Raw genomic sequence first — 12,351 nt, forward strand, 5'->3', positions numbered from 1 at the left:
ATGTTTTGGTTATGCTACAGTGTGTCAGGCTCGTCGTGAAGCTTCCGGTTCAAGTCAGGTTAAAGTGCTCCTCAAACAACTGTCAGTATCTCAGACTGCGAAAGCGAAAACGACTTTGTCAGCTGACCGTGTTATGCTAACTAACACATAACACTTTGTATCTTTCTGCAGGAGCACAGTTTAAAAGTGTCGAAGCAGGGCAGCGGGATCATGCGTCTGCTATGAATGACTCAGGACATCATTTGGGGCTTCGTTGGCTGCTGTCCGGGGCTCTCTCAGTCTCCTGGAGGATCAGGGAGGACACCAGAAGGAGGGTTTTGTCATTCCTGACTTCCTCGACGCCCTGACTGCCGTTGTAGCTGGAGGCGTGGACGACATGGCCAGTCTGCAGCAGACTGATTTGTCATATGCGTGGGAAAAGTACATGGATTGTAGACTGCAAGGAGCGGATCTGCAGGTAGGCACTGCTGGCAGTCACTCTTTAGACAGGAGCCCGTGAGATGCAGGCTTTCATCATGTTCAAGTTACAAAACGTGCCATATATACAATATGTGATCTAAATAGGAAGTTGCACTTGTTGCAACATGCAATACAACAAAAGTGGCTGACTCTGAAATAATGTGGGTTTCCTGTGTGTGTAGAATTTAAGAATATCCACACGTTTCTGCATGTAAACAGTTGAGTGCTCGTGTCGGTAAGAGATGTGCTGGATTCTAAGAGACTTTCTTTTAGTCAGCTTCTTGTCATTTCAGCTTCCTACAGTTGTTGCCTCAGCTGTTCCTGCAGTAAGTGACCATGAGCTGGAAGAGGCTGTAGAAAAATTATACAGTAAGAAAATAAAATAAAAACTGTCAGGGATATGTGGAATTTAGATAGCGTAAGTAACTTTTGAGTTAAGTGTTTGTTTATTAAACTAATTCAGACCCCCACCAAAAAACATCTAAACAGAGACATGCAGAGGACTACAAATGCTGTTATTATAAGACGTCATCCTTATAAACGTCGACGATTGTTTCTCCTCAGATGTGACTTATTTTCCACAGAATTATACTTATTTGTATGAGGGGGGATAACCACATGATGGTGAGTCATTCAGAATGTGCCGGTCTGCCAGTGTGGTAGAAACAAGCGGTACAAAATAACTGAAAGAGAACGGATTCCTCTCGTTGCTTGGGATGGGATGGGATGGGATGGGATGGGATGGGATGGGATGGGATGCCTCGAGTCCTCCTGGAGGTCCCCAGACTCCGCTCTCAGAGCCAGAACTGTAACTGATGCACAGCGCGAGCACCAGAAGCACCAACAGGGACTCATCGCGCAGAGATGGAGGCAGGTGTAAACCACAGATTGCTCATTATGAGCGTTACGAAAGTGCCCTTTGGTTCTTCTGTCGGCCTGTAACAGCAGTGAGTGGCGATGTTTCTAAAATTTCTGTCAGGCCACTGCAGCCCCCCCCCCCCCCCCCCCCCCTCCTCCTCCTCCTCCTCCTGCTGGCAGAGTACTAACAGCAGCCAGATCACGAGACTTGGATTAGAATCGGACTGCAGGCCGAGTGATCTGACCTGCACACACACACACACGGACACACACACGGACGGACGGACGAGCTGATCTGATACAGCCATTACACTAGTCCATTATTTGTGATTTATCATGTGCGAGTCTCCTTTAAAGACAGACTTGCTGTAATCTGTAAAGCTAATGAGTGCTGAGAAAAGCCTGCAGGGTTTTTCATTCTTGGAAATAATAGCTTCCGTCCTCTAAAGTCCTCGAGTCTGTGATGGCGCGTGTGCGCCGTTGCTTTTGTTAATCATGTTTGTGTGCATTCATTAGGACATCGGCTGTAGAGACGGCGCCGGCTTGTCCTCAGTCGTCATAAATAACACCAACGCCACCTTGAACTGCACCAAGCAGGCTCTGCCTTTCTATTAATGGTAACTTTTTATGTCACGTCTTGTTGTGACGACTCTTTTGTGTGCTCTTCCATTTGTCATCTTCGCAGTGATCAAGGAAGTGTGTGTGTGTGTGTGTGTGTGTGTGTGTGTGAGAGATAGAGAAAGATGGTGAAGTGAGCACAGCTGTACGCTCTAGTCTGCTGATACCATAGCTTTCCCTCCTGATTGAGTCTGATGTGGACACACAGTGACAGGCCACAGCGCACACATGGATACCATTGCACTGCTTGCGCATTACATTTCTCTCACAAGTGTATGCGGTACATCCCCCACCATCTGTGGCCACACAGGTGAGAGTGATCATGGAAAGTGTCCCACGACTGAAAAGGCGCTGGTTTTAACACCCACCATTCAACAAGACTCTGCTCTGCCGCTCCGTGTCCAATTCTGCGGTCACACTTTACAGCAAAAGAAGACACCTTCTCCTGCAGTGATCCGTACCACACACACAAAACAAGTGTGAAAGTGCTGGTGCTGCAGCCTCGCTCTTTTTTTCCTCTGCCCCCTCATCTTTTGGTCTTTGCATTCTCGTCTCTCTGTGCTCTCCATCTGCATTTCTATCGGGATTCAAATATCGCTCGTATCTCTGTCACTTATTCACAAAGACCAAGGCCAGTAGCAGAACTGGGATGTCTCATTGGTCGGGGTCTAACCTTGACCTGATGCTTGACCGTGGTCTTCCTCTTGTGGTTTCCGTCTCTGAGAAAGCAGAAATGCCATAAAAAGATTACAATGTTTTTCACTGCCTCTAGTTTTAAGGGAGCCACAGACTCAATAGGGATTGATGGAGCCAACTGTCGTGTAGGATCCACACAGCTCTGTTTATAAAGGAGAGCATCACCGTACATTAATGCTCCTTAGATAACATCATCATATGGAATCCATTATAATCAAACTCACTTTTTGCATTTAATCTTCCGCATTTACATTTAAGTGAGCATATTTGCATTCTAGCTTCAGTATAATGGGATTCCGGGCATAAAGCCGTTCTTTCCGTTCTTTAGAACTTCTTCCCTCTTTAAGGAGTCAGAACTACTGCGTTAGTGTGTTCAGCCATGATGGAAGTCTGCCTTGGGCTCGCGTCAAAAGTGTCCGTTTGGAGATTTTTCCATTCCGCCCCGATCTCTCTGAATCTTGATGAGCTGAGTTCATTTAGTAGAATGCTTACCTGGCCGGGAGCCAAGCAGGCTGTGTTGCTCGTGGATTGTTCAGTTTCATTATGAGTTAACAGGATGTTTCAAAACTCCTCACACTTCACTTTTCTGTTTTTCTGGTGCGGGCTCTTCTTCACTCTTATGTCACTTTTAAAATTCAGTCAGTTGCAGTCTTTGGGCTAATAAGAATGGACGACCGCGTCCTGCATTTGATGAGACGTTGTCCTGCGGGGTGATCGGACTCGTCTTGTAAGTATCCTTTTTGTAGCTACTCTAAATGTCCATTGCCTGTACGTTGTCACTTCATCTGTAACAACAGATGTTTGTGTGTAAAGCGGATTTAAACACATCTGAATTAGGACAACTCCTTGTCATATATATATATATATATATATATATATTCCACCCACATTACTTGTCGTTAGCTTTCTGAGCTCGGCTCTGTGCTTTACATTCCTTCTGTGGTAAATCCTCGAAATCCTCGTCTGAAGAAGATTAAACTTGTCGAGCAAAGCACGAGGCTAAATGTAGTGAATACTAAAGAGGGAGTAACTATGGCAGCGCTGCTCCACCTCCATCCCCAAAGTCAACTATTTGGCTTGTCAGGACTGAACAATGGGGAAATGCAACATCCCTTATACCTGCTATATTGTGGTAGAAGACCGTGTTGGGTACATTATTTGCATTATCAGAGGCATTGTCTCCTGTGGCATGTAAGGTCAGCTGTGATATGTTTGACTGCTATCTACAGCCATTAAAGGTAATGTGCACGGATCACATTCCACACCTGAGCAACTGAGGGCACAGTGAAATGGGGGAAAAGGTAATTGCTGCATTTGCATCTGTTATCATGTGCAGCCTAAAGGCAGCGTTGTTCCCCAGCTGAACAATAATGGACGTGCATTACATTACAGTACGTTAGCTGTCTTAGCAGTAGACAATCACGACTTATGTGCATTTGTGGAGAAAGTAAAGCAAACTTAAAACTTAAAAACAAGCTATCTTGCCTAAAGCGGTGAAAGCCTGGATGTTTTCATGGTTAGTAATGCCTGACCTCAAGTGATTGGGGAGTTTCCCACTAAAAGCTCTTCTTTGATTGTTTGTTTCCTTAAACCAGTCATAGTCAGAATCACACGTACCACTATGTAGGTTTCAGTCCTGACAAAACACACACTAGAAAATATAGGCCTACTCATTTCAAACATATCTGTCAACACATTAGTGTGATGACGCTGTTTCATTTACTATCATTTATGGAGACACTTTTTTTTTTGTTGTTGAGTGAATTCATCATGACACTGCTGCTCTTTGAGTGAAAATCAAGTGCTACGGTCCAAACACAAAAACTGTGCAGTCATGCTCTGATCATGATGTCTTGTGATCGTCGCTCTACTTTATAATAAATAAAAAGGTTGCTGATCATTTTCATGATTTCCAGTGTGTTGTTTACTAATACTTCTTTAAAGTGAAGAGGTGTTCTTAGGCTTGCCGGTTGACCACAGGACTTGTTTCACATCTGCATTTGTTGTTCTTGCCCCGAGTTTCAACCAAACTCCCACTCGCCGTGGTCTCCGGGGGCCGTTCCAAACCATCGCCCGAACGGATGAATAATTCATGTCTCTGGCTCTGTGTCGAGTCTGAGTCCAACCGTCGCTCTGTCTCAGCTTTTTCCATGGCCTCTCTCTCTCTCTCTCTCTCTTCTCTCTCTCTCTCTCTCTCTCTCTCTCTCTCTCTCTCTCTCTCTCTCTCTCTCTCTCTCTCTCTCTCTCTCTCTCTCTCTCTCTCTCTCTCTCTCTCTCTCTCTCTCTCTCTCTCTCTCTCTCTCTCTCTCTCTCTCTCTCTCTCTCTCTGAGTCCACCGGGGGAGCGAAAGGCCAGAGCAGGCTGTGTGGATTACAGTGTTGACCGACACCGGCTTGCTCTCTATCTCCCCTGTAATGAAACACAGAGTGACACATTTTCATTTCCTGCGCTGTGGCTCCGCTCGAATAAAGGTCACCGCTTGCGACGGTGCGGATCTGACACTGACAAAAACGCAGACGTTGATGGTCGCCTGTTGACATTTTGTCAAAAGCAGTTATTAGTGGTGTTGTGCGAAGCGGCTCTGCTCTCTCTCTCACTGTAGTTTGTGAGGAAATGCGGAACGTTAGGGGCTCCTCATGATGCTCATCACTCAAATGTCAAATTAGATCAGTAGTGATCGCAAACCGGGGAAAAACATTGCATAACCAACGCCCCATGTCCTCTCTCACGAGGACGGGATCACATCGCTTTCACTGCCTCTGCCAAGTTGTAGTCTACCCAATTATCCGGTACAGACTTCTCAAGTCAGTGTGGGTGACTCAGCCATCAGACTCCCATGACTAGGCCTCCCATGATTGTTCTGTTGGATGAAGGCAGCGTAAAAAAAAGACACCGGTCACACAGCCACCATGTCCAAGCAATTACAGTATTCATCTTGTGTAAAGCCGCCCCATGACAATAGACACCGATAAAAACACAGAGACGTTGAGAGAATACAAGCGAAGCAAGTGTAAGCAAAATGTGTTTCCTTCTGAGGTGTCCTTAAGCAAGTGTCAGCATTCTTCAGCAGGCTTTTCTGGCCCAGAATCTGACCTTTGACCTTCCTGGACCGGGCAAGAAATATTAAGTCGTAGTTAAATATGATCAAATCTATGCTGTTTGTGTTAATTCCCCTTTGGCCAGGCAGCCTGCAGGTCTTTATCTCCCACATTATATATGGCTGTATTATATTAATTCTCCTGTCAACAAATCATAAAACATAACAAAGCTTAACAGCTGAGCAGCTTAACCTACAAGTGGCAATAAGTGAACTATGTAGCCTGTGTTTGCCTCAATGACAAATGAACAAATAAAGAAGTTCATCGCTGCAGAGAGGAAAAAGGTCAACGCTTGCTTTTTGTGTTCTCGGGGCTTTGTGAAAACCTTGATTTTCCCCTCCAAGCTGTATTAATCAGTATTGGCAGCCTCTCCATTATCAAATCACCCCGGCTGGTTGGTGCCGAGTGCATTGTAATATTGGATTAGAGCCTCGGGAGGAAAAACAACCTCGTTGCCGGGAAATTAGTGTTATCGCGAAGCGCTTAGTTTCCCTTTCCCATGCGAGGTGTACGTCCACAGCAGATCCACCGATAACACAGGGACGGATCTAGGCATTTTAGATGCTCATTTCGGGAGATTAACGGTAATAGACTGAGTGCACAACTCCGGCACAACTCCGGGGCTTATTTATCAAAACTAATGACAGTTTTGGCAACCTTGAAGCTTTGATTTCCTGCCAGTCGCTCCCCCAGTTTATCTCTGCTCTTATCTGTTGCTGCAGTTATTTCTTTCACCTTTTTATGGTCTTGTCAGCTTTTCATGTTTTACCCCTGTCCCCTCCTGTGTGTGTGTGTGTGTGTGTGTGTGTGTGTGTGTGTGTGTGTGTGTGTGTGTGTCTCTCTCTCTCTCACGATGCTATCTACCCCACCCATCCCCTCACTGCTCGGGCGGGTTGTTGCCTCAGCGGTTGAAGTGTCCCCCTCTCTGCCCCTCCTTGACCCCGGTGAGTGTGGTCAACTCTCCATCATCATCATCACCCGCCACTTCAATATTTTAGGACTCCTGACATGAATGTGCTCATCTTTTAGCCCATGTAATATTGCATGGTTTCGAGTTAAAGCTCTTTTAATGCCATTCACAGTGACGGCAAGTAACGCAAAACCTGCGTTTGGCTGTTGTGACTCAGGAAGGAAGTTGACTCACCGTGTAACCGCACACGGGTGGGCTCGGTCCTCAGCCGTGAGAGTTAACAGCAAAAGCCGACGTGTGACCAAACTGCAAACACCTGAATAACCGATTTGAAATGTTCCTTTTTTTTTAGTCATGGAGAGTGGGTGAATCAGTTTCACAGACATGCACAGTTGGGTATGTAAAGAGGACAGAAAGTAGTAAAGACACTATAACCGTAAATGATGCCATATTTACTCTTTATAGGGCGGTTTTATGTGTCATTTACTTCTTTCTTTATTTTCACTTTATGTTTTAGATTCCAGAGCAGCCTCTGGAGAGATCTGTGTCCACGCAGCTAAATGATTTGATGTGGTGTCACTGTGACGTATCAAGTACACTCAAATTGAAAGTACTAAATACATACAGTATAATCTTTGTTGATGGCCGGTGCTGGTTATAGGCTAGCTGTGAAGTTGAGTGCCAGTGTTAGTTGAAGCATATTTTTTTAAGTAAGAAGAGTTAAAGGTGCTCTGTGATATTTCTTGGAAACTATGTTTTTGTTCAGTGTTTCGCACAAAAACACATGCGATCCTATCCTCTGAAGACATGTGTAAATCCAATGTTTGAATATTTTAAACCACGTTTCACATCCTTGTGAGCTTTCTAGCAGGTCTGCTTCTTCACAACCTTTGCTACCTCTCTTTGGTACCCTTGTAAAAATGTCGATCAGTAGGCTCGCGTGAAACGATCGCCAAGAGTGTGCACCATAGTGTGCACCATAGTGTGCACCATAGTGTGCACCATAGTGTGCACCATAGTGTGCACCATAGTGTGCACCATAGTGTGCACCATAGTGTGCACCATATTGCCTGCATTCTCTCCTCTGTTCAGACGTGACGCAAACGAAATCAGGACCCACTTGTAAACTTGTAAACACGTTGCTTCATAGCACTACTAGTGGTCAAAAACTTTACAGGGTACCTTTAAGTAAAGGCTTGTTTTAAAATGTGAACGGTACAAGATGGAAAACATTTTGTTATTCTGGGGTGTCAAAAATAATTGACAAAACAAAATGAATGGTGAGTTTAGGTCACATTTGAGTGGATTCTTAAGGGAGAGATACAACTATTTGATTGGACTGCCACAAGGTGAACTACTGGCACATGGGATGTAAAACTATTGTTAACCCCATTCTTAGGAATATCGTGGATTTGGGGATTTTGCGAAACAAGTGGGGTGACAGTCATGGGCTATGCAAGGTTAGTTTGAAAAAAAATGTAATTGTTGTTGTCTCTGAGAATATGAAGGCACTGTGTGGTTTATTTTCAACAATAATGGTTAAAATTAATACAAAATCTTCATAAAAAAAAAAATCAAAACTTTAAAAAGACAAATTTTTGATATCGGACTACATATTGGTATCTGACTTGATCGGAATTTGACATCTATTGCTATTTATCTATCTTTTTGCATGTGCATACTATTGACTAAGCTTGCCAGATTCATAGTGAACCCACAGACTTCCCCTCTGTATGCATTCCTGTATAATAAGAATGACAATAATAACACGGTACAGCCACCGTAGGTCAGACTGCGTACTGTGTGGCGTCTTTGGCTTTGTGACCCGGTGGTCAGTCGGGGATCAGTGTTGTCTGAATGAGTCCAGTCAGTGGTGTCAGATGAGCAGTACGCTGCTTAGCGAGGGGCACGTCTGCCGGGAAGACATTAACACACTACCCTCGAACCGCTAATGCAGTCAGCTGGCTTCTCTCCCTTTTTTGAGAAAGTCCCGACTGCCTCGCCAGCCCTGGTGGTGAGATCATTTTTTGATTGGATCATGGTCAGAGAGTCAGACCTCTGCACTGTGACGAGGCAGATCTTAATCTGATCTTTGTTTGCCCAGAATCAGGGATTCTCCAGTGTTATTATTTCGTTGCTGATATGTGATTTTGCTGTCCACCAGACTGTCGTTCAAAAGTAATGAGCTTTTACTTTGTTCAGAGATAAAAATGCAATATCTAAAATATTACTTGTGGTTCTGGGAACTGACTTATCTTTGTGTCATTGTGAAGAAGATCTGAGTGTAAGAACAAAGGAGTGCTTTTTTGGTTGCAGTGCTTTTCTATTAGGTTGTTTTTAGAGAGGAGAACTAAAATACACTGACACTCAGCACCGCGTCTGACCCGATAAATCAATATTGCAGCAATATTTCCATATAAGGACATTAGTGGCCGTTACGTCACAGTCTAACTGGCTGTACCGTCAGCTATAACGATTACAAAACATCAAATCATTGGGAGTAATGTCACAGTGGGTTAGCGAGGGAAAGGTTAGCGTTTCTGTGCAGCGCATTGGTCATTTCAATACCCTGTCATGTGAGCGCAGGTAATTAATCCGTTTGTCTCATCTGTCTCCTGTCAGGTCAGCCTTCAGGGTCTGGAGAATTTCCTCTGTCTCTTCCACTATGTGCAGCATCACCCCAACAACAGCAAAGATGCACTGAAATTCTGGTAGGTCTCATTATTGTCTTCACCTCTTCATCTGTGTTGTGATGGAGGTGTTGTCTCACAGAGTACATGGTGTTATATCAACACCTCCAAAGGGAAAAAAGTTTGGAAAAAGTGGGCAACTTGAAACACACCTGCAGCTACGTTAGTAAAGACCAAAGACACGTAACTGCAGGAGTGATTTATTTTCATCATTATTTAATGTCCCGCCACTAGAGTAGAGGCTGCAGACATTATGTAGTCATGGGGCATTAGCATTTCGGAGTACCTTGCTGCATAGATTACCATATTGATGAGGAAAATTGTAGACGTTAGGCACCTCAAGGGCCTCTTGTTTGTGTTCTGTTCAGTGTAAATAAGTGACAGACACACACACTAGAGTTAAGTGAGCGCATTAGCATTTGTGAGTTATGTGTTGCGTCAACTGAGAAGTGATTCGTTTGAATGGTGTTTTGGTTAAAATGCCTGAAATAATGTCCAAGCTTAAGGCAGTTTAATGTTTCGCTCTGTGAGATCAGCCATTAAAAAGTTCCATACTTTAAATCATTGGAGCTTTTATCTGCAATAATTGAGCACTTAGCTACCAGGTGTTGTTGGAAATGGATCACAAAATCCGCAGCTGTAAACTCTCTGTTAAGTTTGACTACCCACATTGTTTTCAGATTGTAGATTTAGATAATTTATGATGTTATACTTGTAGTTTGTATAAAACGGTCAGTTTGTAAGTTCGTTAACGTGTTTTTACCGGGTAAGTCTTTTCAGCAGTTTATCATGTGGATAAATCATGTTTGCTTCCATGAAATTATGATAGCTCTTGACACTCTATTAACCGTGCGCCGTGCACACAGGAATCAAGGTTGAAAACACTGTATGACGTCCTCTCATATGGAGCCATACTAACCCAGACGATAGTATTTGTTGCTTTAGGTGTCCTTTCATTTCTCCAGAATGTTCTTTGCTATGACCAATCAAAACGGGTATTTCATTACTTTTGCCCACATCGAAAGGAGCCAGTTGTGAACGAAGCCTCCGCCACCAAAGTAACTCAGTTGGAGTAAAGAACATCAAAATAAGCTTCTTAGTCTTTTTGCAGCATGAAGATATCATGGAAACCATTATCCCTGTTTTCTAGTTCTGTAATCACTGTTATGAAGGAGTGATAAAACGACTGAGGATGGATTTGAGATAATGCTTTGAATAGTTGACAAAGCAAAATCTGACAGGTATTTCTCTCATTGTGCTATCCTTATTTAAATGTTTCTATATTTCTTGGCGATGCAGCCTGAACTGTCAATATGACGGCTGTTTGCTTTTGAAGGCACTGTGTAATACATTCATATATTCATGTGATACATCTCTCCTCTCCCTCGCCTTTTAAATTGAGGCGTGTACTGCATGTGTGTGTGTTTGATAAAGCAATACAAACACTGGCTTCATTCTAAACTACGGTAACTTTCACACATTAAGAAGTCAAACCCAACATAGCATGTCAAAGCCTCTTAGATGTGCGTCTGGCCTGTTTGAGAGTGACCTGTGGCCTAAATAAGCTACATTCAGTGGCGACGAATGTTTCACTCAGACTGAAGCTGAATTATCACGGTGAGCTCGAATTTTACACTGTGTCACGAAATACTTTGTAATGAAACACTGCAACAGCATCGTTGTTTCAGATGACAATTCAACTTTTCTTATATCCAGATACTGACACTAATATCTTTTCAAGGTCTCACTCTGAAATAACCAGGACATTCTGATGTAGGATTCCAAAATTAAAGCCCTTCAACATCTCATTCATGAGACAATTTGTCTAATTTAAGCACAGGATAAGGGTTAGGGTTAGATGATTGGAAGGTCCTAGAGCCTTGGGAGTGGGCTCCCGAGTGTACATCAGTTGGTTTCATCTTTTCATGTAGAGTACTTAATGCTTCATCACGCCTAACTTGTCTCTTTTTGGCGCTTTTGCTAGTTGATCCTAGTTGGCCTGTTTGTGCCTAAAAAAAACATTCCCGAAACAGTTGTAGTGCAGTAAACAAAGGCTGTTACTGTGGATCGTGGTTGATTACTGAGGTCTTACACAGGGCAACGGGGGCTCGTCAGTCTTCCCAAGGGCAGTCCCCTCACCATGTGACATCACATGCTTTCATGTGATACGCTGATCTGCTGCGAATCTGGAAAGCTTCCATTTGAAATTCCAATTTAATGGAATTTGTGCTGCAGAACAGAAAATTCAGTCAGCAGTCGTGTGAGGAGGTATGCCGATACAGCCAGCAGAGCTGCAGTCATGCTCGGAGCAAACACAAGATGACTGGAAGGAAACCGTTCGGCCCAGTAACATTTGGTAAGAAATTAGGTTTTCTTGACTTAAACACTTGTTTTAGATTTCATTAACCCAGCACTCCTCTACGCATTATGTTACGTCGGTATTATTTTGTAAGTAGGTTTGTCTCAGAGCAGCACCGTAACAGCAGCAATGTGAATAAGTAAAAGTTATTTGGTGACTGCCTGATGGAATCAGTTATGACTCAGTCCTGATGTTTTTTATTCATGTTGAGCTGTGTAATTGGGGCTGTCCTGTGAAGGCAGAGTGCATCTTCAACAGTGAATGGAGAGCAATGTGAGGTGTGTGTCTTGTGTTGAGTTCGACAGCTTATTGTCAGGTATGTTTAGAGGAGCTCATGCTTGTGGCAGACATAAGCGTACTTGGAACAACTGGATGATCTAGACATCGCCATGCTTAGGCTTTCTGAAGGAGTTGAAGTTTTTCTTGAATCTCACTGTACTTGTATCTAAGTTGATATCCAGGCGTTCCCATTATATTGACCCCAACAGAACGACTAGTGTTGATAAACTGCAGCTTTATCACATTAGTACAATTTAAAGATACAATCCCAAAGAAACTTTTGTATAAACTTCACAAAACTGTAGTTTTTGTAAACTGTTTGTTTCATACTTAGCATTTCATCTCGACATACGATGGCAAAAGGTTTCGTTTCTAAAAACCTCA

The 12,351-nt window shown here is 43.5% G+C and overlaps 1 protein-coding gene across 2 annotated transcripts in view; it reads left to right on the forward strand.

Annotated features, from left to right (window-relative positions):
* The first annotated feature begins 246 nt into the window (after positions 1–246).
* lyst (lysosomal trafficking regulator) overlaps positions 247–12,351 on the forward strand; it is a 52,433-nt gene continuing 40,328 nt past the window's right edge. For both annotated transcript variants that reach the window (XM_079169393.1, XM_079169394.1), the window contains exons 1-2: positions 247–457; positions 9,262–9,350. In XM_079169393.1, the coding sequence (XP_079025519.1) occupies positions 377–457; positions 9,262–9,350 (170 nt within the window). In that variant the 5' untranslated portion in view covers positions 247–376. The remainder of the gene's footprint in view (positions 458–9,261; positions 9,351–12,351) is intronic.

The sequence above is a fragment of the Pholis gunnellus genome (genome assembly GCF_910591455.1).
Source record: "Pholis gunnellus genome assembly, chromosome: 11".
Classification (NCBI taxonomy): Eukaryota; Metazoa; Chordata; class Actinopteri; order Perciformes; family Pholidae; genus Pholis; species Pholis gunnellus.